The sequence below is a fragment of the Bos mutus genome, chromosome 13, assembly GCF_027580195.1.
Source record: "Bos mutus isolate GX-2022 chromosome 13, NWIPB_WYAK_1.1, whole genome shotgun sequence".
Lineage (NCBI taxonomy): Eukaryota > Metazoa > Chordata > Mammalia > Artiodactyla > Bovidae > Bos > Bos mutus.
In genome coordinates, this window is record NC_091629.1 from 72,812,085 (window position 1) to 72,838,072 (window position 25,988).

General features: G+C 42.1%; 1 protein-coding gene across 1 annotated transcript in view; it reads right to left on the reverse strand.

Moving 5' to 3' along the window:
• The window catches only part of MACROD2 (mono-ADP ribosylhydrolase 2), a 2,305,531-nt gene that overhangs the window by 705,441 nt on the left and 1,574,102 nt on the right, over positions 1-25,988 (reverse strand). The window contains exon 7 of the mRNA XM_070382044.1: positions 2,662-2,692. Within this exon, the coding sequence (XP_070238145.1) occupies positions 2,662-2,692 (31 nt within the window). The remainder of the gene's footprint in view (positions 1-2,661; positions 2,693-25,988) is intronic.

The following is a 25,988-nucleotide window of genomic DNA, read 5'->3' on the forward strand; positions in this document are numbered from 1 at the left end:
TTCAAATGCCAATAAGTAAAGATAAAAGTAAAATTGATCTAGATAACAGAGGAGCCAGAACTAAGTTCTGAAGAAGAGCAAGAAAACCACTGATCCATAAATTATGAGTGCTTAGGAGAGAATCAAGGACTGATTAGAAAGCTACAGTTTCACAAGTAACCATCATTTCCAAGTTACAAAATGCTAAATGATTCAGAAAGTAAAGAGACCTGCAGTAATCTAAATGTTACTAAAGATCTCGTGAAGCTGAAAGTAAGTCTGGGTCTAAAGCTCAAGTGCAATTAGTGAAAGACAACACGGACCTGACTTGCAGGTTTCAGCTTCACTTTGAAACTTACTCAAACGCTAGACAGGAAAAGAGATGAGTAGCCAGGACTCGAAAATCACTTTCTGTCTTTTCACCTTGCTTATGGTTTCTTTTATTGTGCAGAAGCTTTTAATTTTAATTAGACATGTATAATATCATATAAGAAACGAATCGCCAGTCCAGGTTTGATGCGTGATACAGGAAGCTCGGGGCTGGTGCACTGGGATGACCCAGAGGGATGGTACGGGGAGGGAGGTGGGAGGGGGGTTCAGGATGGGGAACACGTGTACACCCGTGGTGCCTACATGTTGATGTATGGCAAAACCAATACAATATTGTAAAGTAAAAATAATAACAATAATAATAATAAAAAAAAATAAAAAAAAAGAAATCGCATTCTTTGACCTGGCGCTGTGAAAACTGACTGAGCTCGTGTGGCGGCAGCCTCTAAGTCATCGACTGTGACTCCCTCTCAATGCCGTTCTCCAGTCTTCAGTATTCCCTGCCACCAACATAGAGCAGTACTGATCTAGTTACTGCACACTGAGCCATGTTACTCTAAGGAGAGAAATCCCTGTCCTTCAGGGATCACAGTTCCTCAAGAGCCACGTTAAGTTTGATTCCGTTTTTACCATCCTTTCTCGAGCCTTTCCTTTTAGTGTTCATGTTCATCTTCCTTTACTGTTCTGTCTCTTTCCCCACTACCTCCCCCCATTTAGTGTATTAGCTGTTAAATTTAGCTTCTGAAAGTCTTTGAACACTACCATCAGATTCTCAGAGGTAAAACAGACATCGACAACATGACAAACCATTGTCTGGGGCTTTCCGGTTTTTGTTTGTTTGTTTTGTTTTTTTGGTCAAGGAAAATGAAGACCGTCATGTGAGAATGTCCTCAAAATCAGAACCATTTCTGTGGTGGAGTCTGATTTGCCTTTAGACAAGGTGACATGAAGATCTGGGTAAAATGTTGCATGTAACGCTTCTTTTAAGCAAATATATCAGTGAGAGTTATAACTGGGCACCTGTGAGGCAGAAAGAGTGGCAGTGATGGGGTGATGATGCAGATGGTCCAGCCTTAGCTCACCAGCCCAGTGTCCACTGTTTTTCCCCAAAGATAGGCTGTAGCGGAATCCAGAGTGAGGCGGGGTGGGGCGCGGGGGGAGAGGGGGGAGAAGCATGCCTTCGATTTTTAAATAATGTCACCAAATCTTTTCCCATTTAATTTAATTCAGGCCTACATTTTCCACTTTACTTTCACTGAAACCTTTAAAAAAACAACAAAAAAATAACACCTTGGGGACTTGCCTAGTGGTCCAGTGGTTAAGAGTCTGCCTTGCGATCTAGAGAATGTGCGTTCAGTCCCTGGCTGAGGAGCTAAGATTCCACGTGCTGCAGGGCACCTGAGTCCAAGTGCTACAGCTGGAGAGACCATGTGCCTCAAAGATCCCGTACGATGTGGCTAAAACCGGACGCAGCCAAATTAAAAAATACCACCTTAAGAGGAAGAAGTCTCCTGCTTTTGACAACACTTTAGCTATCCTTTCCCTCTAGTAACAAATTTAAACTGGTTCTTTACATCTGCATGTATTTTATTTTTCACTTAAAAGTCTCCACGTGAGAAGTTTGAGCTCAGAAAAGTCATAATCTTATTTGCTTGACCAGAAAACTCTAAAATGACAAACTCTGTTTTACCTGAATATTGTGAAACAGATTTATTAACGAGCTGAGGAAAAAAGTATATGTAAATGCCATTGTAGGTGAAAGAATATTTAGAGAATTTTAGGCTGATGCAAGCAAGAGGTTATAAAAAACATTTTGCTTCCATCTCTAAGTAAAGCAGCTGCTACTTAAAACAATCTATTGATACCAGGAAAAAAAAAAAATCTTCCTCTAATCAAAAATGTGTGTTTATATTAACAATCACATCTTTTAAATTAAATATATAGATATACGCATGTGTGTGCATTTTAATGCTTCTATAATTTTGTAATTCACAACAAAAAATGGTAATGTTAGATTTTATATGTATTATGACTCATCTAACAGAATGACTTAATTAACAAAAACACTATTAGAGGTCAGATCATAGGCGAGTAAACATTTTTACATAACAAAAGACATTAAGCCACAGTGCACCTAATTATTGCACATGGTATGCAATATAACTAAATTCATTAACACCCAAAATATCCAAATAGCCTCTTGAGAGTCCTCAAAGAAGTTTGACCTGCATTTGAGTCTCTTTAAATGACTGCAAACTGCATCCATCAGAGAACCTCTAATGTTTCCTGTTAACCTTGACTTTAACAACAAAATAAAGAAATGTAAACATTACCAAAAGATAGGTCACTTACCATAAATGCCTGTTGAGATGCATGGAAATGCCTGTGAATAAACCACAAAAAAACAGAATAAATTTTAAAGGCCCGGCTCTCCCCAAACCCATCAACATCTATTTCAACATCTGTTTTGCTTGATAATGGGATGTCCTCTACTCACGTACTCTGAGCTCTGAACGCCACTCAGGTGAAGTAGGAGACATTGTGGAAATGGTATATTTGATTAAATTTTCTTTACCAGCAATTATTCCAGCTCACAAGAGGCAAGGGTCAAATTACCAGGCATTGTGGGAACCAATTGTTAAACTAAGTTACAAGAAATTATATCACATAAGCCTACAATGAACTAAGTTGTATCTAAAAGAAATAATCATTCATCATCAAGTCCTAAGTATTTGCCACGTTTTACTATTGCCTTTGCTATTGAGATGACCATGTCTATTACATGTGTCTGGTGGAAATACAGTATACCAGTATGGGATGCTACTGGGCATTCTCTCCCAGCTCTGTATTAAGTGACATCCTGTTGGTGGCATAAAATCTGAAAATACCAATCAACATTCATCTGTGTCAACTGAAACCACAGGTTGGCTATGGAAATAACATTTTGATAAAATTTAACAGAAGGATTCTGTAAGAATCAATTGGATATACAGAATTTCTAATAAAGGGTATCACATGTTCATCTAGTCAAGGATATGGTTTTTCCTGTGGTCATGTATGGATGTGAGAGTTGGACTGTGAAGAAGGCTGAGCGCTGAAGAATTGATGCTTTTGAACTGCGGTGTTGGAGAAGACTCTTGAGAGTCCCTTGGACTGCAAGGAGATCCAACTAGTCCATTCTGAAGGAGATCAGCCCTGGGATTTCTTTGGAAGGAATGATGCTAAAGCTGAAACTCCAGTACTTTGGCCACCTCATGTGAAGAGTTGACTCATTGGAAAAGACTCTGATGCTGGGAGGGATTGGGGGCAGGAGGAGAAGGGGACGACAGAGGATGAGATGGCTGGATGGCATCACTGACTCGATGGACGTGAGTCTGGGTGAACTCCGGGAGTTGGTGATGGACAGGGAGGCCTGGCGTGCTGCGATTCATGGGGTCGCAAAGAGTCAGCATGACATGACTGAGCGACTGATCTGATCTGATATTCTATTCTATTCAAGAAGGAACAGTTAGAACCTTACATGAACAACTGACTGGTTCAAAGTTGTGAAAGGAGTACGGCAAGGCTGTATGTTGTCACCCTGTTCACTTAACTTCTATGCAGAGCACATCATGTGAAATGCAGGGCTGGATGAATCACAGCTGGAATCAAGACTGCTGGGAGAAATACCAACAACTTCAGATAAGCAGAGACATCACTTTGCTGACAAAGGTTCCTGTAGCTATGGTTTTTCCAGTAGTTATGTATGGATGTGAGAGTGGGACCATAGGAAAGCTGAGTTCCTAAGAACTGATGCTTTTGAATTGTGGTGCTAGATAAGACTCTTGAGAGCTCCTTGGATTGGAAGGAGATCAAACCAGTCAATGCTAAAGGAAATCAACCCTGAATATTCATAGGATGGACTGATGCTGAAGCTGAAGCTCCAAAACTTTGACCACCTGATGTAAAAGAGCTAACTCATTGGAAAAGACCCTGATGATGGGAAAGATTGAAGGCAGGAGGAGAAGAGGGCAGCAGAGGATGAGCTTGTTAGACAGCACCACTGACTCAGCGGACATGAACTTGAGTGAACTCTGGCAGATCGTGAAGGACAGGGAAGCCTGGAGTGCTGCAGTTCATGTGGCTGCAAACAGTGGGGCACAGCTTAGCAACTGAACAGAATATTCTATTCTTATATTTAAATTGTGTGCTATACATTCTTTGTATCAGTAAAACTTAAACTTATAGAAGTAACATATTAAATTTTTGGACTTCCCAGGTGGCGCTAGTGGTAAGGAACCCGCCTGCCAAAGCAGGAGATGTAAAAGCCTAGGGAGGAGGAAGATCCCCTGGAGGAAGGCATGGCAACCCACTCCAGTATTCTTGCCTGGAGAATCCCCATGGTCAGAGAAGCCTGGCGGGCTGCAGTCAGTAAGATCACATGAATCGGACATGACGAAAGTGACTTAGCACACACACTAATTTTTTGAGTCATTTTTTAAACAATTGCTGGCAAACCACTGATTATACCAGACACTGTGGATTGAATGCTTGTGTCCACCCAAATGTAGAAGCTGAAACTCTAACGTGATGGTATTTGGAGGTGGAACCTTTGGGAGTTAATTAGGTCATGACAGTTGAGCCTCCATGATGGGATTAGAATTCTTAAAAGAAGAGGAAGAGAACAAGCACGCTCTGCTCTCCACCAAGTGAAGATGCAGTGAGAAGACAGCCATCTGCAAACTAGGGGGTGCCCCTGCACCAAACGCCAGATCAGCTGGCATCCTGACCTTTGACTTCCCAGCTGTGAGAAATGAATGCCTGCAGTTTAAGCCATCTAGTAATTTGTTGCTGCTGCTGCTGCTGCTAAGTCGCTTCAGTCGTGTCCAAATCTGTGCAACCCCATGGACTGCAGCCCACCACGCTCCTCTATCCATGGGATTTTCTAGGCAAGAGTACCGGAGTGGGGTGCCATTGCCTTCTCCAGTAGTTTGTTATTGCAGCCCAATAAAAGACACTGTACTTTATTTAGCAATATTTAGAGTTTGATTCGGAGAAGGCAATGGCAACCCATGACTGAGCGACTTCACTTTCACTTTTCACTTTCATGCACTGGAGAAGGAAATGGCAACCCACTCCAGTGTTCTTGCCTGGAGAATCCCAGGGACAGTGGAGCCTGGTGGGCTGCCGTCTCTGGGGTCGCACAGAGTCAGACACGATTGAAGCGACTTAGCAGCAGCAGCAGCAGAGTTTGATTAAAAGAGTTAATGAATAAATGTAAATAGAGTGGAGTCAAAATCGAGCTTTCTAATAACAGAAGGGGATCTGAGAATGGTGATGTTCTCCTGCCAATGTACCTATATGTAAATCTGACCGAGTTGCTATCATCTTTGTCTTTTCCCAGGAAAAATGCAAACGATAACATTTACCATATAGAAGTATGCTGCAGGAATTCATGACAGGATTGTTTAAATAAGGACTGATGTTACACTAGAAATTCAAAACACTGCAGCTACTGTTGACTGTAATAACTAATATGATGGCTGAGCTCAATCATAATGAAATGTTTAAGCCTTTTTTATATGTCTTTGGGTTAAATGTGTATTACATTTTATTTTCCTTAACATTTTAAAAGGATATATATTTATTCCCTTTGCTTGGATCTTCTATTTAAAGTCACAATTTACATGATTTGTTTTGGACACAGTAATATTAATAATTGACTCTGTTGAGCTTAGTTACAGGTCTGTGAAACACTTTTTCCCTTTCATTTCACTAGTAAATGCTACTAGTTTCTAATTAAAAAAAAAAAGGACAGTTTCTGGGATGGAGTAGAAGCTCTTTTTAAAATGAATCGAATTAATTATTTGATTCCTTGCATTCTTGAGGTGCCAGTATGCCAGTAAATCTGAAGGATTTTCTTGACCCACTCAATCCATCCTGTGACCCTCAACCATGAAAAGATAGGACGGAGCAAATTCTCCTGAAAATATTGTAGTTTTTTTTTACAGGCATTCACCAAGATTCTCCATAGGCATGTAAATCAACTGCATGCTTACTCTAAGTCATTTGTTGTAAGGAATTCACATTCAGGAATGGCCTGCTTAGAAGTACAAATTAGAGAGGATTCAGAGTCATCCCTATCACTTGTGCCATGCCTTCTCATGTTTCATTGTGCTTTTAAATGCAGTGGAGAGAGGTGAGCTTACAGCTGATGCCCCAGGAATTCCATGGAAACAAACTGAACACATAAACATTATCCATCTTGTGCTCCATGCAGACAAAGAGAAAAGTTTGAGAACGGCTGCATCAAGCCATCAAGCAGAAACTACTAGTTATTAGAACGGTTTCCACAAGCCAGTCTGCTAGAAATCCCAACTGGACACCCTTTCCATTCAACATGTCGGAGAGTTTAGTTAACTGCTTGGAGCATTTGTTTCTTCATCAGTAGATAGAAACTCAAAGTTCTCCTGAGGGGTTTGTGGGAGCATGAGAAGGAATGAAGAATACATAGCATTGTGTCTGACAAGGGGCACTATCCCAGCTAATGCCGATTCTTCTGTTGGCCACTGTAATGACCACCAGGCTCTACTTTAAGCAGGGAATCTATTGCCCTGGGGGTTTCCCTGGGGGCTCAGATGGTAAAGAATCTGCCTGCAATACAGGAGACCCAGATTCAATCCCTGGATCAGAAAGATCCCTGGAGAAGAGAATGGCTACCCACTCCAGTACTCTTGCCTGGAGAATCCCATGGACAGAGGAGCCTGGAGGGCTACAGTCCACGGGGTCACAAAGAGTCAGACACAACTGAAATGACCAAGCACGCACACAGGCACTGTTGTGCTAGCGCAGGGCTTCCTGACCTTGGCACTGTCGATATCTGGGACCAGACAGTGCTTTGTTGCTCGGGGCTGCCTCGAGCATGGTGAGATGCATAGCAGCTTCCCTGCGCTCTCCAGCCATTTGCTAGGAGCAGGCTCCCAGTCTTGACTATCAAAAACATTTCCAGGCATTGTCACATTTCCACAGGGGGTGAAATCACCCCGGGATGAGGACTACTGCCCTAGAATCTAGCACCTAGACCCCAGCAGGGCTGTCTGCAGACAGCCTTCAACTGTCAGCCTTTTCAGGGATGGTCTCAGGCGCAGAGACCCTCCTCACTGGGGCCATGCCCTGGCCCATAGTCTGTGCAGAGTATAAAGGCCTTGGCTCATTTTGGCTCAAGTCAGCGTAGCACTGAAGGACCCTGCAGCACCACAGCCACCGCCGAGCCACACGGCAGCTCACCCCTTTCCCCCTGCCCCCTTTTGTTACCCACCTCCCCTGTCTTCTCCAGGGGCTGATCCCCAGGCACAGCTCAGTAAATGTCCTGCACCCTGAACTCTGTCTCAGAGTCAGCCTCCGGGAGACCTGATTCGAGTTCACTCCCTTCTGCTTCCCTCCTACATCCAGCATTACTGGTCATTCTCCCATCAGATTCCACAGAAGAGAGAGCACACCAGCCCGCTAATGGCAACTTTCATTTGCCTCAGCTCCCAGCTCTATCTCAGAATCAATCACATGACTCAATAATTGAGTCTGAATGTACCAACTGTCTTGTCTGTTTTAACAAGGACAAATAGCTTCATCTGAAAATGACATCGTCACCTTCAAAGTGAAGGTGCACAGTTGCATAATGGAGGATGGCATTGATAATATATATTATTGTATTAAACACAAAGGCAATGATAAAGCAGAGATGGGATTGCAAAATCATGGAAAAACTCATTGTATGTAAAGCAACTTTGCATACAATTCATCCATATAAATTTCCTAATTGATCACTTTTTATCGTGAGAAAAAGAGAGGAACAGAGAAAGAAAAGAGTGAGCAAAGTGAGCTCAACTAAAGGGTTTTGCAGGACATTTGTTCTTTGCCATACTAAATTTCTGATGGGGCCACAAGAAGTGAACAATGTAAGATTTCTTTATTTCAAAGTTATATTTAATATAACCACCTCCCACAAAAATCCTCTCCTGTGGAAGAATGATAGATTGCATTATACCAAAACCCAGGCAGTTTAGCCTGGTTTATTTTAAAGTGCATGTAATTCTGCAGTCACCTGTAGAACTTGGGGAATTGACATCATCAGCCCACTTTGTAAGGCTCCAGACTCCCCTTCCAACAGGCAAGCCCCAGGAGCAAGGACGTCTCCATGCTAATCACGGCCGAACCTACAGCGACCGGAAACTTCAGAGCACTTGACTGCCAGCCAGAATTTTTTTTTCTTTTTCCCAAATCAGCATGTACTTCCCTCTTGTGGGAAAAATATTCATTTGACTTGGAGAGTGAGAGAGGATTTTTCTTTTGTAAAATTATAGATTTCCACCTGGAAAATACTTCCTTAGCCCAGCATGTTGTTTTCAAGTACATTTGTAGAAACACTGAAATCCTCAAGGCTGTAGACTCTGCTTCCCATCCTCTTGAATTCCTGTTTCCACTTCTCCTACTTCTGTCTGAATAACTTGAGGGCAAAGAAAGAAATACCCTCAACCTTTGTTTTGACCCTAATGGTGCCTCAAACCCAATGCAGCGAGCCCTTAGCCAGTATTATAACTATCACGTGCTTTCCTTTGATCCTTGATTCATACAAAGTGGGAATTTCTTCCTCTCCTCCTTATCCAAGGTCACTACCATCTACCCACTGCTTATACAACAGCCTTGTGATCTGAGTAGGTCTGACTCCACCCTCAGTTCCACAGGAAGGTGATGCCTGAAGAAGGTAAGTAGCACACACCTCCTTCAGTCACAAGGATAGAGAGATGGGGAGTTGTGGCATCACTGAGCCGATGGTGTAAATTAACTGCAAAGTGCTCTCAACCTCTGGAATCTTTCAGTTGCTTAGTCAACACTTTCCTCATCGCTTAGTCAGTTTTAGTTAGGTACTTCATTACTTGCAAGCAAAAACATGCTACCCAATACACCTTTCATTTAAATGTCTGTGATTATATATCACTGTTCACTGACTTGAGGAAGCTGTCAACTGTAAGAAACACCATTATGTTGTTGAACTTTGTGTGCCGCTAAACAAGAAGCTCTGTAACAGTGAAAATACACTTTCCTACCACTTAGGATTTTTATTCTATACCTACTGAAATGACTATTTTGGATTTATTTAAACTGTTTCTTCCGAGAAGGCAGTGGCACCCCACTCTAGTACTCTTGCCTGGAAAATCCCATGGGTGGAGGATCCTGGTAGGCTGCTGTCCATGGGGTTGCTGAGGGTCGGACACGACTGAGCGACTTCACTTTCACTTTTCACTTTTATGCATTGGAGAAGGAAATGGCAACCCACTCCAGTGTTCTTGCCTGGAGAATCCCAGGGACGGGGGAGCCTGGTGGGCTGCCATCTACAACTGAAGTGACTTAGCAGCAGTAAACTGTTTCTTAAGTTATAACTTGCTCTACAGCATAGATAAAAAGGAGAAAAACTGGTTACAATTTCCTCAAACATTCCTCATGTGAAGAGTCTGGTTCTTCTGAATGACTTTTCGAAACAGAATTCTAGACATGAGCTTCCCATAGTTTTATCCTTGTTCTCTCAACATGATATTAACTCAGGCCATCACAAGATGGCCTGAGAACTGACTCAGAACTTTCCTTCCAGGCCCATGACACCCTCTCTGAAACTTTGAAGGCTGGCTCCTTCTTTGTTGCTAAGAAAGGTTTTCAGACAACATAAAAGACACATACCTTCTTAAATGGCCCCTAACTGGTTGGGCAGCTAAAGGCCAAGGCTGTCCAGTCAATGCCTTGGGGAAGACGACAAGCGTACGCATGTACAGGAACAACACCTTACTGTAAGCAGGCTTGACTATAAACAGCCCTGGCTATAAGAGGCGTTCTACTTTCAAAGAAGTTAGCATATGAGAAAATGTGAATCAGTGGAACTTAGGGTACCGCTCTTTGTCTTTAGATGTCTGGTTATCAGCCTAGTAGGTTGTACCAAATCCTCTTAACCCCATGATGAAGGATACTTGGGTATTTCTCAAACTATGATATACCTCATTCTAGGAGTATGCAAGATATTTTGGTATACAGCAAACAGTCACTGTCCATTCCAATGTAATATCAATATATTATTTTTATATGCTGCATTAAAGAGCCAAGAATGTGCCCCTCAGGGCCTCAGTTTCTCTAATTATGAAAAGAGCAGAGTTGGACTAGATGGATCAGTTCAGTGGTTACATTCTGCAATGCTATGAAACAGCCTCTTTTGTCTCTCTAAAGCTCAGGATAAAGGTGCTGAAAAGCCAGGCACTTTTACAGCATCCTGAATTCCTCATAGTGTTTAAACATGGGAGGTGGTAACGTAGCAACAACAGCTGTCATTCTTGAATTATAGCAGTCTATTCCTTATCTGTGGTTTTGCTTTTCTCAGTTTCAGTGACCCCTGGTCAACTGCAGTCTGAAATTATTAAACGGAAAATTCCTGAAGTAAACAATGCACAAACTTTAAATTGTGCTCCATTCTGAGTACCCTGGTGAAATCTAGCGCCACCTCACTCCATCCTGCCTGGGGCGTGAATGCTCCATGTATCCTACCTGCTGGTCGGTCACTCCGTAACCACCTCAGTTATCAGCGAGGCTGTCTCAGTATTGCTGTGTCCTGGTGCTTGTGTTCAAGTAACACTTCCTTCTCTTAATGACGGTCCCAAAGCCCAAAGGCAGTGGTGTTGGCAATTTGAATATGCCAAAGAGAGGCAGTGCTTTACCTGTGGTGGATTCATTTTGATATTTGGCAAAACTAATACAATTATGTAAAGTTTAAAAATAAAATAAAATTAAAAAAAAAAAAAAAAGAAAGGAAAAAAAAAACCAAAAACCAAATCTGTGCTACTCTTGCCATCACACCTCAAACTGTGAAAGTTACAGTCATCATATGTGATAAGTGCTTAGAGAACACAGAAAAGGCATTAAATTTGTACAATACGACTTTCTGAGAAAGAGAGAGACTGTATTCAAATAACTTTATTACAGTATATCGTTACAGTTCTATTTTTAGTTATTGTTGCTAAACTCTTGTGTGTTTGTGCATGTGTGTGTGTGGGGGGTGGGGGACGGCTCAGTCGCTCAGTCCTGCCGCACTCTTTGGGATTCCGTGGATTGCAGCCCACCAGGATACTGGAGTGGGTTGCCATTTCCTACTCCAGGGGATTTTCCAGACCCAGGGATCCAACCCACAACTCCTGTGTCAAAGAGGTGGACTCTTTGCCACTGAGCCATTGGGAAGCCCTGTTAATCTCTTACTGTACTTAATTTATCAACTAAATCATATTGGTATGTATGTCAGGAAAAAAAATACAGTATATATAGGGTTGAGTACTATCCATATTTTTGGCATCCACTGGGAGTCTCAGAATGTATGCCCCACAGATAAAGGGGATCACTGTGCTCCAGTGTGCTGCTGCTGCTAAGTCACTTCAGTCATGTCTGACTCTGTGCGACCCCATAGACGGCAGCCCACCAGGCTCCTCTGTCCCTGGGATTCTCCAGGCAAGAACACTGGAGTGGGTTGCCATTTCCTTCTCCAATGCGTAAAAGTGAAAAGTGAAAGTGAAGTCGCTCAGTCGTGTCTGACTCTTAGTGACCCCATGGACTGCATCCCACCAGGGCTCCTCCGTCCATGGGATTTTCCAGATAAGAGTACTGGAGTGGGGTGCCATTGCCTTCTCCGCCAGTGTGCTAAGCATGGGCTAAAAACTCTATGCAGAGTATCTGATTCATTCTCAGGAACAATCCTGTGATAAAGAACCTATCACTTTCTTTTCATAAACATGGAGGAAAGAAAGCTAAGAAAGTGAACTCCCTCAGGGTCACAGAAATTTATTTTGTGTAAGATATCTACTTTGTGTAAGGTATAACTGATCATTTACCCTTCATACTTGTTAACTACACAAAGAATTTATAAGTAAATCTCAAAAGGCTGAAAGAAGACAGGCACAGGGAGACACAGTGGGAATCTTCTTCTATAGCCACAGCTCTTTCTTCCTCAGATTCAGCTAGAAAAGCCTCCCCTCGGGCCGTCACAGACAATAGCATGGTGACCATCACACAGCTCCATTCACTTAGATTTTGAAGCCTGAGATTGTGTCTTTTTCCTGATCTCAAACCCTTAGTCCCTTCAAATCACATTTTAATAAAACGTGAAGTCACGTTTTATGTGGCCTTCAATTTCCCCATGATCTGGCTCCTGGCTTCCTCTCCACCCTCCTTTCCTCCCACTTGTCCTTGCGCCCACAGAGTTCCAGCCTCACTGGTCTCCTTCAGTTCTTCAAACACAGAAGCGTGATCCTGCGTCAGGGCTTTGGACTAGCCGTCTCCTGTCTGGCGCGCTTCTTTGTAAGTTACTGATCAGATACCGCCTCCTCAGTGAGGCTCCTTCAGGCCTCTTCCCTCAGGCTGCTGGGTCTCCATGACTCTTCTGCCACCTGACAGACAGATGTTTTCTTGCTCATTGCCTCCTCAACCTTGGTCTCCCCACTGGCAGGCAGAATCTAGGTGGATCTTTGTCTTCCTAATGATTGCATCAGTTGCAGCTAGAATGAAGCCTGGCATTCAATAAATATCCTTTGAATGGATGAATGAATGAATAATTGAGTTATATGGCCACACAAACATAGATTATTTTTTTTCTACAGAAATTGGAGCATATGTTGTGTTTTATCTTCTGAGACTATCTTTTTTCATGTCCTAGATGTTGGAGATCTTTCCCTGTCTGTGTACAGTGATATAATGTCTACATAATATTCTAGGCATGGTTACACTATGTTTACTTAACATGATAAACATGTAGGTTCTTTGTAAACATTACTGTAATTACCCTTCCATAAGCATTCTTGACCGTGCCTTTATGTAGCTAACATAATCTGGCAGAATATATTCCTAGAAATGACATTAATTTGTTTAAATGAGCAAATTGACCTAAATGAAAAAGTTTAAAATTTTGAAAATGCAGTCCTTCCACGACCCTCCTCACATACCTAAATCCACAAATGCCCAAGTCACTTGCATAAAATATGTAGCATTTGCATATATCCTATACATACCTTCCCATGTACTTTAAATCATCTCTAGATTACTTATAATATCTAATACGATGTAAATGTGATGTTAATAGTTGTAAATACAATGTAAATGATATGTAAATATTTGCCATTACAAGGCAAATTGAAGTTTCACTTTTTGGAACTTTCTGGAATTTTTAAAAATATATTTTTGATCTGCAGTAGGTTGAATCTGGAAATAGGAAAGTAGATAGCTACAGAGGGCTGATTGTACTGACAAACTGCTCCCCTTAAAATATTTTTTCAGTGTAAAATCTCTTCAACAGTAAAGACAATAATTCCACTCCCCTCTTATCCCCATTACATGAGTGAATAGAGCAAAAGAATGCTGTCTCTTTAACAAATTACTGGAAAATGGAAACATTATCAGGCCATTCCCTTCCCTAAAGCTAGATAACCTGAAGGCCAAGGTCATTTAAAGGAGCCTGTGAGTGAGATCAGGTGGAAATGGCCAGGGTTGGAGCGCATGGCAGAGGCTCCCCATGCACCATGATTATAAGCAATAACTTTGTTTTTGTTTTCTTCATTATACCTTGGAAATAGCTGTCATAAAGTCATTTATTGCCAGCTGCTTTCGTGTTTATAACTACAACTCCACGCAATATAAAACAAACTATTACACAGCCATGAATAGGAGCAGTACTCTTGTAAACTTTATATTTTCCAAGAAGACAGATGGGTTACTTCCACCATGAATTTATACGGATGCAAAATGTCAGAACCAGCAAAGGGAAAAAAACCTGCCTTTTGCCTGAGCTTGCTCGAGTGACTGGTAGGAATGTTTTACTAGAAACTATATGTATGTGAAAATGAGAACTAGTCCCCATAAACCCACTGAACCCAAAAGAATGTGCATTCTGTTCCCAAATGTCTACATCTGTAAACTCCTTTTACACAGAAGCAAAGGGAAGAAACAAAGGTTAAAACCAAAAAAGGAAAACAAACAAACAAACAAAAATCCTTTCCATGTTAATAGCAAACCAGTGGTGCGATATGGAAACTCCTACTGAAACAAAATATTCCTAAAAGGATGCTTTTTTTCCCATAAACTTTACTGCCTCTAATTTTGAAAGTATCTGTCCCCATGTCTTTCTCAAAATTAAATATAGGTACCAGGCTCAATCATTCTACCCCTGGCAAGACGAGGGGAGGATGAGGGGATGGGCTTAGGTGCCCTTTTCTTGGGTGGAGCTGGGGAAGCTGAGATTACTGACCATCGCCTCAGATCCCCTGAGAAGTAAATTACCCACTTGAGACTGAAAGGCCCACAGCCATTGTGGGGCCAGACTCTTTCCGCACAGAGCGGCCTTCCTGGTCGAAGAAGGGGCCAGAATGACAAGGAAGCCCCCTGTGCATATAGGACTGAGGGACCAGTGTGCTGCGGGAAGGGGCCCAGGGCTGTAGGCAGAGCTTTGGAGGACTTAGGATCCCGGAGCTTCCCTCAGCGTGCTGGAAGGGACACCACCATCCTTCACCATCTGCGCCCCTGCCAGAGGCAGGCACCCCTACACAGTCACGACCGTCATGGGGATGCCCTTGGGGAGCTGGGCCTGCTTTGCCAGTGCACTCAGAGAACAAGGAGTTGGGAATCAGGCACCTCCAGGACAGCCCCTAACTGATGTCTGATCAGTGGGGTGTGGAGGTGTCCCACTCCTGCATCCTGGCCCTGGAGGCGACAAAGCAGAGGTGTGACCTGCATTATCCGGCAAGCGTCACTGGGGGACTTTGCCATCACCTACGACTAAGCCTGAGCTCCACCCTCCTCTTCTGATCTCAGTCTTCACATGTCTCACCCGTTTTATTTTCCCCTGGGATTTTCCTAACAGATTCCCTTTCCCCAGATCCTCACCCCAGAGTCTGCTTTTGGGAACCACTGCAGACATTTATTATTGTCATTAAGCTTGATGTGGCTGCAGAAGAACTCTTACAGTGAAATGAACCTGCGGGGTGATTTTTGGGAGAAGCTCAGAGGAAACAGAGCCCATGGTCACTTCTGTTCGGTCTTGGTGAGAAGAAGAAGAAAAAGCAGGTGAATTATTTAAAAAAGCAAGAAGGAAGAAAGAGCATTCTTAAGACCACGAGTAACAAGAACAGAGACCTGGCTCAAAGCCAAGGAGGAGCTGCGAGGGTGTACAAAAGGAAGGGATTCAGAGAATGACTGTGCCGGGATGAGGCAGTGGTCCTGGGACTTTCTGTCTTCCATGCTGAGGGCAAGGCTCCATAAAGAATGTGCACCAATGGGATGGGGAGGGAGCTGGGAGAGGGGTTCAGGATGAAGAACACATGTACAGCCATGGCTGATTAATGTCAATGTATGGCAAAATCCACTACAATATTGTAAAGTAATTAGCCTCCAATTAAAATAAATTAATTAATTTAAAAAATTAAGTAAGACTATAAACTGGAAAAAAAAAAAAAAGAATGTGCTCCACATAAATAATAGATAAACCCAAGTAGAAGTTATCATCTACTCATGTGAAAGGGAAAGTGTTAGTCACGTCTGACTCTTTGTGACTCCACGGACTGTAGCCCGCCAGGCACCTCAGTCCATGGGATTCTCCAGGCAAGATTACTGGAACAGCTTGCCATACCCTCCTCCAGGGGATCTTCCCAACCCAGGGATAGAATCTGGGTCTCTTGCATTGCAGGCAGACGCTTTACCATCTGAGCCACCAGGGAAGCCCAGCTACTCAGGTGTTGGAGTCAATCCTTGACTTCCTTAATGATAAGTTGTATCTCCACATCTTTCTTAAGAATAAAGTTGAAGATCTGACTTCCAAAGGAACTATTTAAGAAAATCCATTAACAGCAAACAACCACAAAACAAGAAACACAGCTGACCTCATCGAGCAGCAGCCCCAAAGCCTTGACACGATGGGGTGGTGAGGCGATATTTTCTAACAGTCTATGCATGGATTGGGCACAATGGATATAGTAACTCAACCACTTCTCAGCCAAACCTGTGTCTCCACTCTTTTTCCACTCCCTAATGATCTGCTAACAAACCAAACAGCCATGAGAAGGGACGGAGATAACACACAGTCAACAATATTTCCTGAAACACCATGGAAAGAAACGGAGGCCAGGATGTCCAGGAGCATCCACTATCAGCTTCTCCTCTGTGACTTAAACAAAGAGACGGAAATAAGGACACCATCTAATACATGCTAAATCTTCCTGGATGTTTTTACATGGCCTTTGCTGCCTCTCAAAAGAAGCCTGAGAGGAAGCATTATTATCTCCAGAGAGAGTGAGGACGCTCCCCAAAGTTACACCATGGCTAAGAGGAAAAGCTCAGACAGCTCTGATCTTCTGGCTGAAAATTCTAAGCACCTTCCACTGCAAACCGAGTCCATGAGGTCAGTGGAGAAGGAGGAGGCGAAGACAGAAGAATCCACCTTAAAGTAACCCTGGTCCTTGAGGAAGGACGGTTAGAGACGAGAATTCTTTTTCCATATTAACAGAGGATGAAAACCCTCCTGGGCACTAGCTACCAGATCTCAACAGTATTAAATCTTCCACCTAATTAAAGATTAGTGTCACGGCGTCCCTGAAGATTAGGACATTTTGAGAACCACTGTGTTATTTTATTCCATTCCCACCACCATACCAGACAAGCGTAGCCCAGGCTGCACCCTTCTCATGCCCAGCAGACTTCTTTCCTGGGATGCACTGAGGTCCTCTTGTGTACATCCGTCACAGACCATATCATTAGAGAGGGAGCAGACTGCTAGATTACCCACACGTATGCGGGTTTTCTGCCTGCAGGATTTCTTGAAACCTCTGTTCCATCTCTTAAAATGTCAGCATGTTCTCCTCACAGATTGGGCAATTCCACTTCAGCCCCTCTACAATTTCATGGTATGAACTTGAAAACACTACACAGAAAAAGAGATGGGTTTCCACAGGCACCTTTAAAGTCAATTCTATGTGCAAACACCTGACTCCCTTTCCTACGTATGAGAGTTAGGTGAGATTATCTTGACAGTTGCTTGGGGCCTAACCCACAGTGTGGTTTGTAAAGAATAAGGACTTTAAATAAAATGAGTTATGATTACGCAGCTTGAGTCAATATGTAAAGGTAATACATTCTTCTTTCCTTAGTCACAAAGGAAGACATTAATCAAGCCTAATGCACACTTTATATTTAACAAGGGAATTAATTAGGGGATAATGACTAAGAAAGAGGTGTCTACAGAACACACTCTATAGGAATGACTAAAGAAAAAGAAAGCAAGAAAGGAAAAGAAAAAAGGAAATTGACTGTAGTCATATTCCCCAAGTTTAGGAATTGATACTCATGGCCTGAAAATGGCTGTGCTTTTTGGACCATCAATAACAGTGAAGACTTTTATCAGCTAGAGTCTATGATGATGGAAATGAGCAAAAATAACAGGACAAGGAGCAGCCAGTCTGCAGGGAGATGTCTGGATACTTAGGCCCCAGGAGGTGGGTTATTTGTAGACATTTCCTGGTGATCACTGCATTCATCCAACTAGAATTATCTGAGAACAAGGAAGGAAGCAGGCGAGATGTCTGACAACTTAGGCCCCAGGAGGTGGGTTATTTGTAGACATTTCCTGGTGATCACCGCATTAATCCAACCAGAATTATCTGAGAACAAGGAAGGAAGCAGGCACCTGGCCTTCCATTGTGCACGTGAAGGTTCAGTGTTGGCTCCTATACTAGGAGATGAGCAAACCAAGTTTTGCAGAATGTGACACATTTGTGATTCACTAAAAAATATTCAAGACTAAATTCCGTTCTACTCTCAGGGAGTTAAATAGTGTAGGCCTTGGGTCATCATTACTGTTACAGAGGCAATGAGGAGGTCATACGTGATGGATGGGTAGATGCATGGATGGATGGAAGGGCTGAGGGTGGCAGATGGAAGGACAGATAGATAAAAGAACGGAGGGAGTCATTTTGGATATAGAGGTGGATACTCTCAAGCTGCCACTAGCTCTGGTAGACTTTGACTTCACCAAAAGTTTAATCTAACAAAGTGAATGACTTAATTTTTAACCACAATGTTATAAACACATCTTTCCTAAGGATAAACAAAATAAAATCCATCCATAACAGGTTGTAACCCTGTCTCAGATAAAACGTATTGCCGCCAAGAGTTATATTGCTTTCAAGTGTGTGAAAGAATTTCTTCCCACCACTTTTCCTCTCCCTCCGTGTTACTGTTTTTTTTCTTTCTTTTTTTTTTTTTTGGGGGGGTGGGTGTTGAAAGTGGAATGCATCCTCAACATGGAAAATGATAGTTTCACCAGCAACAGATGTCACTTGGTGTAACTGAGCAATCTTTTTGAGGACATAGCAAGCAGCCAAAGATTCTGGATTAGGGATTTATTTCTCCCGAGCTACAAAGAGCTGTCCAAGGTTCCTCTACTCCATGAAAAGCAGTAGTTTCACAACCAACATTTCACCACGTGATCTCTAGCGCATATCTAATTGCGGAAACTATCAATGATACCTTTTTGGCACACATCACACGCCTGGCGTTCAGTGTTCCTGTTAGAGGCACAGATCTCTCACAGGTGTACTGTTCCTGGCAGTGATCTGTTCCCAGTGGCCCACACATTGCTCCTGTCTCCACCATCATTGATAGGCTTGCCCAGGCTCCATATGAAATTCTCCCAGGATGAAGAGTTCACCGGTTCAGAAAGTACATGGACCAGTGATTCTCAAACGTCAACATATGTGTATCCACTCACAAGAGCATCTTGTTAAATGAAAATTTGGATGTGGTCGACCTGGGGCAGGCTGAGATTATGCGTTTCTAACAGCCTCCCAGATGATGCTAATATGGCTGGTCTGGTTACAAGTACCCCATAATACCCCCTCAAGTCCTACTTTTCAGGGTGACATTGCATGAGTTGAAACCCGAGGAAAACTGGGAGGAAATCACTGGTTCCACTTAATACGGGCGTACCTGAAATGGCAGATCTTCCAAAGCTCCACAGAAGGAAGCAATAAACCAGGGAGAGGCCAGATGATGAAGTCCTTGCTCTTCCGCAACCCCTTGTATTTTCCCACAAAACTGCTCTCTTCAAACACCTGACTCCTTTCATCCTGATAAACACACTTGCCCTTCTGCTCACTGAATAGAATGTCAGCATCAGAGCGTCCATTATTTCCGGGTGGGACTGTTTTGTTGACGTTGTTGTTTGTTTATCTCCATCTGTCCATGTCAGTACTATATTTTAGACCCACAGTCAAAGCATTACAGTCTGGACTAGGATAATCCTCACACATCAGTGTGTAGACATGCCCTTAAGGAGGAACTTTCTTAAAATGCAGATTCTGATTCAGTAGGTCCGGGTTGAGAGCTTAGCTTCTGCATTTTAACAGCTCTCAGATGACACCTATGCTGCTGATCTTGGGACTCTCCTCTGAGGGGCAAGCATTGAGACCATTACTCATAGACTTTCATACTCTGACCCCTCTGATCATTTTGACACCTAAACCAGTAAAACTCATTACGCTGCAAACAATAGGCAACTTAACTCCAAGTAGCACTCAAAATGAAAAAAAAAAAAAAAGCAACCTTTTATAATTTAAAATTTTCAGTGATATGTGTAGCTTCACAGGTAAGTCTTGATCCAGCCTCTCAATGATATCTCCAATTACTATAGTAAGTGGCTGCTTGATTTAGGCTAATTTGCTGGTGTGAATCACATGCGTGTACACGTTGTAGTTGTGAACATCAGCTACCTGATGAAGAGAAAGTCACCTAGTACATGAGGTGCTTTTTTTTTTTTTTTTTTTCCTGCTAAGACAGAAGTTAAGGTATCCCTTCTTGTCAAAATTGCAAGTGGACATTTTCTTGGGTTGAGAGGAATGCCTTGTGGAAAGACATATAAGACTGTTTCTGCTGTAAAGACTTATGATTTAGTGATGTGAAAAAGTTCCAAGAACTTGTTCAAAATTAGAAAGCATAGATTATTAAGGACTAAAAACAAACAAACAACAAAAAAAACGCATGAACATATGAATTCTTTTGCCTTTAGACTGAATATAAAATTATATTTTTTTTATAATTAAAAGAAGTTCCACCAGAACTCATTCCCTGAACTCTCAACCCAATATTTACTTCTCCTCCCCAATAACAGGTAAAGGTTCCCCTGTACCATTTCCTCCTCCTCTATATCTCTACCTCCATTCTTTCCTGGTTTTGATTTGGTAAAGTGAAGCTATCCTTAATGAGGCACATTGGACCACTCTCATAGGACTGAAGCTTCTAATCAATAGCTTCAGAAAAGTTAGGAAGGAGAAGGAAAGACAAGACAGTGCTTCCCTTAGCTATGGTGAATTTCCCTTAGTTGGTCACTCTAGTCTTTCCATTCAGAATTCTAAAGTTGTCTGGAATTCTGACCCTCATTTTCATTCTTTTTTTTTTTTAATGTGGAGCAACACTTCCAAAAAAAAAAAAAGTTTTATATTCCTGAAGAAATGTCATGACATTTTACATTCTGCAGTGAATGCACAAGCTCAAAAGATTATGCTGATGTGATGGTGACTCTGCTATCACTTTCAGGAACTGATATATAGAAGAAAAATGCAAATATGTTCACTAAATGGAATCAAGGAAAGCTGCTTGTTTATAATTATAGATCTTAATTCTATTTTCTCTTCTTGAATGATAATATACACTCTTTTCTAGTTACTTAAGGTAAGGGATATTTTTGGAAAATTATTAGGAATGCAGATATGAACATCTTTGGGTATATTTTATTAGGGAGATTTTTAAGTCTGTAATGACTAGCCTATGATATTTTATGAGCTTTCATAAATGGGTCATTTGTCCAGATAAGAAATTTAGTTATAGAGTGAACATAGAGTTATATTTGGATCTTAATTACACAGGCCAGAACCACTCGCAAAGTCATTAGACATAATAATTCCTAAGCTTCTTAGAAGAATGGACTGATCAGGGGTGATCTCACTGAGGCCATTTTCTGGTTTTAAGAGGCCTGAAATTCTACTCTCAGATTTCTCAATAATTTAAATGCTGTAGTGTCTGTGCTAAGATCTCAAAGAGCTGTCAGTTTCCAGGAGGAAAACAGAGTCTGGGTCTACAGAGGCCCCACAATTTCTGAAAATTGATGCAGGTATCTGGATAAATCAATAAAATGGAAATCATCTTAGACAAAGGTTGTTTTATATTTTTAACCCGCACTGTGCTGATGCTTTGTTCACTTTGATGTTTTAGTTACTACATTATAACTTAATGACAAAACATGGCATGGTCAAGAGGCAATATATAAAGGGTATTAATTAACACTAATAAAGTGGGTTGAATTTCTTCCCTTCTTGATCTTTTCTGTCCTTATTTCAGTTTTTTTAATAGTGCAAGTGCAAAACTAAATCCCCTCAAACTTGTTTAACCTCTTCTTCACAGGTCATCAACTGTCTCATTAACACAAATAAAATTATAGGTTGTGTTGAAGCTCCAACTGGTAGCAACCACTAATATTATTTACAGCTCTTTTTCCAAGGCAGCTGTGCCCTTGGGAACACAATGAGGAACTCATTACGGTTGATTCAGCATCTGAATCTTTCGGGCGTTCTTTGTCACCCACCTGACAGGCAGCATTAGGAATGGTGGCAGAGGCAGGGCGGAGCCTGTCGGGAGGTGCTGAGAACCTCCACGCGGGCACAGATGTGCCAAGAGGCACAGAATACCCACGGTGGCGCCAGCGCAGACATTTCCCAGCGCACTCCCGTCATGCTGTGCGGCACCCAGGATTAACCCCTCTGGACCCATCCTCCTGCACACTGGCATTCCATGTCAGCGAGGAGTAGATGGGCTTTATTGGTTGGAAAATGAAAGATGAGCTTGTATGGATAAACACTGATGCTTCCCATTAGGCCATATTTTTCTCACAGCTCCATATGGAGTCAAAAACTCAACTGTAGTCAAAGCAGAAACTCATAACAATTTTTAGACAGAATATGAAACACTAGCTAAGTAATTTGAGGACAGTTCTAATACCAACTTATTAGGCTAAATGTCATTGTGAAGTTAGAGGAAGTTGTGTTTTTCCGTAAAATCTATTCAAACCCATGTGATTATCATGTTATCCTATACTTTCAAGAAAATTTAATAAAGCATCTGTAGCAGGATGCCAGCAAATTTGGAAAACTCAGCAGTGGCCACAGGACTAGAAAAGGTCAGTTTTCATTCCAATCCCAAAGAAAGGCAATGCCAAAGAATGCTCAAACTACTGCACAATTGCACTCATCTCACACGCTAGTAAAGTAATGCTCAAAATTCTCCAAGCCAGGCTTCAGCAATATGTGAACTGTGAACTTCCTGATGTTCAACCTGGTTTTAGAAAAGGCAGAAGAACCAGAGATCAAATTGCCAGCATCTGCTGGATCATGGAAAAAGCAAGAGAGTTCCAGAAAAGCATCTATTTCTGCTTTATTGACTATGCCAAAGCCTTTAACTGTGTGAATCACAATAAACTGTGGAAAATTCTGAAAGAGATGGGAATACCAGACCACCTGACTTGCCTCTTGAGAAATTCATATGCAGGTCAGGAAGCAACAGTTAGAACTGGACATGGAACAACAGACTGGTTCCAAATAGGAAAAGGAGCATGTCAAGGCTGTATAATGTCACCCTGTTTATTTAACTTATATGCAGAGTGCATCATGAGAAACGCTGGACTGGAGGAAGCACAAGCTGGAGTCAAGATTGCCGGGAGAAATATCAATAACTTCAGATATGCAGATGACACAATCCTTACGGCAGAAAGTGAAGAGGAACTAAAAAGCCTCTTGATGAAAGTGAAAGTGGAGAGTGAAAAAGTTGGCTTAAAGCTCAACATTCAGAAAACGAAGATCATGGCATCCGGTCCCATCACTTCATGGGAAATAGATGGGGAAACAGTGGAAACAGTGTCAGACTTTATTTTTCTGGGCTCCAAAATCACTACAGATGGTGACTGCAGCCATGAAATCAAAAGACGCGTACTCCTTGGAAGGAAAGTTATGAACAACCTAGATAGCATATTGAAAAGCAGAGACATTACTTTGCCAACAAAGGTTCGTCTAGTCAAGGCTATGGTTTTTCCTGTGGTCATGTATGGATGTGAGAGTTGGACTGTGAAGAAGGCTGAGTGCCGAAGAATTGATGCTTTTAAACTGTGGTGTTGGAGAAGACTCTTGAGAGTCCCTTGGACTGCAAGGAGATCCAACCAGTCCATTCTGAAGGAGATCAGCCCTGGGATTTCTTTGGAAGGAATGATGCTAAAGCTGAAACTCCAGTACTTTGGCCACCTCATGCGAAGAGTTGACTCATTGGAAAAGACTCTGATGCTGGGAGGGATTGGGGGCAAGAGGAGAAGGGGACGACAGAGGATGAGATGGCTGGATGGCATCACTGACTCGATGGACGTTGAGCCTGAGTGAACTCCGGGAGTTGGTGATGGACAGGGAGGCCTGGTGTGCTGTGATTCATGGGGTCGCAAAGAGTCAGACACGACTGAGTGACTGATCTGATCTGAGCAGGATATAGTTTTTACAAATTTGCCTGAGAAGAAGGATGGGATAAAGGGATGTGAAACAGGATTATCAAAATTTTAATTTTTTTTTTCATTAACAGACAAAATCAGTTCTGGCAAATTTTTAAAGTATGCCAGCTAACAAAGTAAAAGCAGCAATACTATATGTTAAGATTATTAAGATTCTCTTTACCAAAAATTCAGACTAACAACTATGGGAAATTTCAAATTGCTGGAATATTTTTCTAAGAAAGGTGAATCGTGATTTCTAAAGAGTTTCTGCTTTGGAGTATTGTCCAGGTTGAAATTTGGTTTTAAATACCTTTCTTTTGTGTGTGTGTGTGTGTGCATACAGCCTGGAGGCAGTTAGTTCATACGAAGTACCATAATCAGATATTCAACCTCCACAGATGGCTCCATCAACCATTTCAACTATCAATATTGAAGCAAAGAAGGTTAGTTAACAATCAAAGGAGATATTAGAAATAATTCTTTATTGGTAAAATGAGAGGCATTCAGCATATGTAGTTGGCCAGAGAAGTTGTAAAGGTACCATCACCTTTGCACGAGAGATGGATGGAATTGTGCAAGTTCAATCACCTAAAAGCTTGGGAGCCAAGCCAGTATCCACAGCTCTGTCCAGGGTTACAACCACACTGAGTGGACGAGTCCATGGCCCTATCTGCCTTCAGCACTGGTTGCTCAAATGATATTTATCTGTAAAGGATTTGTTGGATGCCTGCAGATGGAGGGGTGTCACTCAGCTTACAGGGTAAGACTACATGACCATTTTTGTGACTGCATGCTAATGGATGTTGGTATGTATAACAGAATTCACCCTGAGAAGTACTTGTACTGTAACACAGAGTTTGATATAGATATGAGTTATCAGTAGGAAATGTTCCTTTCTTTCTATCTTTCACCGCTACCAGAGGCCAGAGGGCTTCCCAGAGGCACTAGTGGGAAAGAACCTGCCTGCCAGTGCAGGAGACGCATGTTGGATCTCTGGGTCAGGAAGATTCTCTGGAGAAGGGAAGGGCAACCCACTGCAGTATTGTTGCCTGGAGAATCCCATGGACAGAGGAGCCTGGCAGGCTACTGTCCATAAGGTCGCAAAGAGTGGGACACAACTGAAGCGATGTAGCATGCATGTACACTATAGGCCAGTAATATTTGACAAATAGATTTAGCGATTAGTGGTAGAGCTAAAGGTTGTGGGCAGAAACGTGGAAACAAAGGTGGAGCAGATGCTGGTGGTACTGACTCGGGAACAGGCAAGAGGTGGCTAGGATTCCCCAAATACACCCAAGGAGGAAACTTAATGCAGGGGACACATGATTTTTTCCTTTTCAATCAAGTTACAAAATATACTATCAGCTCAAAAATTAATGCTACCATACAGTATACTTCTCCTTGCCAAGATCCATTAAATAGCAGTAAGAACTAGCAAGCTAGAGATACTCAACAGTTCTATTTCTAGCTTGGATGATATTTTGTTTGTTTCATCACATTTCTTCACATCTTTTGGCTAAGAATTTTCTTTTGCTTACAAGTATCTTTAGTATTTCCCAATTATTTTTTATTAACCTATTTTCAATCTTTCAGAGAAATTAAAAGGAAAGAAGAATGAGTTTTTTTAAAAAGAAGAGTGAGAGCAAAAGAAGGAAACAGACCCAGACAGAGACAAAAAATCATAGTGGCTGGATATTAACATCCAATTTAATATCCCAAGCTCTGAGGTTGCACTCCAGTTTATTTCCTAAGCTCAACTTTTTATCACTATATATAATTTGGCTGGTAGAAAATCACACTGATGCTGTACCCATGGCCCCTTAAAGGTCCCTATTCCTTGCACACCACTGCCTTGTCATCGCAGGCTGCTGAGACTCTCTGGCCAGGATGGGTGGAGAAGGAAGGTGACAAGAATCAGGCGGGGCGATTCTGAGACATACTATGTACTCCATGCAATCAGGAGGTCTCATGGGCTTGAGTCCTCACTGTCCAGAACAGTGACCTGTTCAATAATGCACCGGCATTGGCTTCCTGCCACCTCCACTGCCACTCCATATCAGTG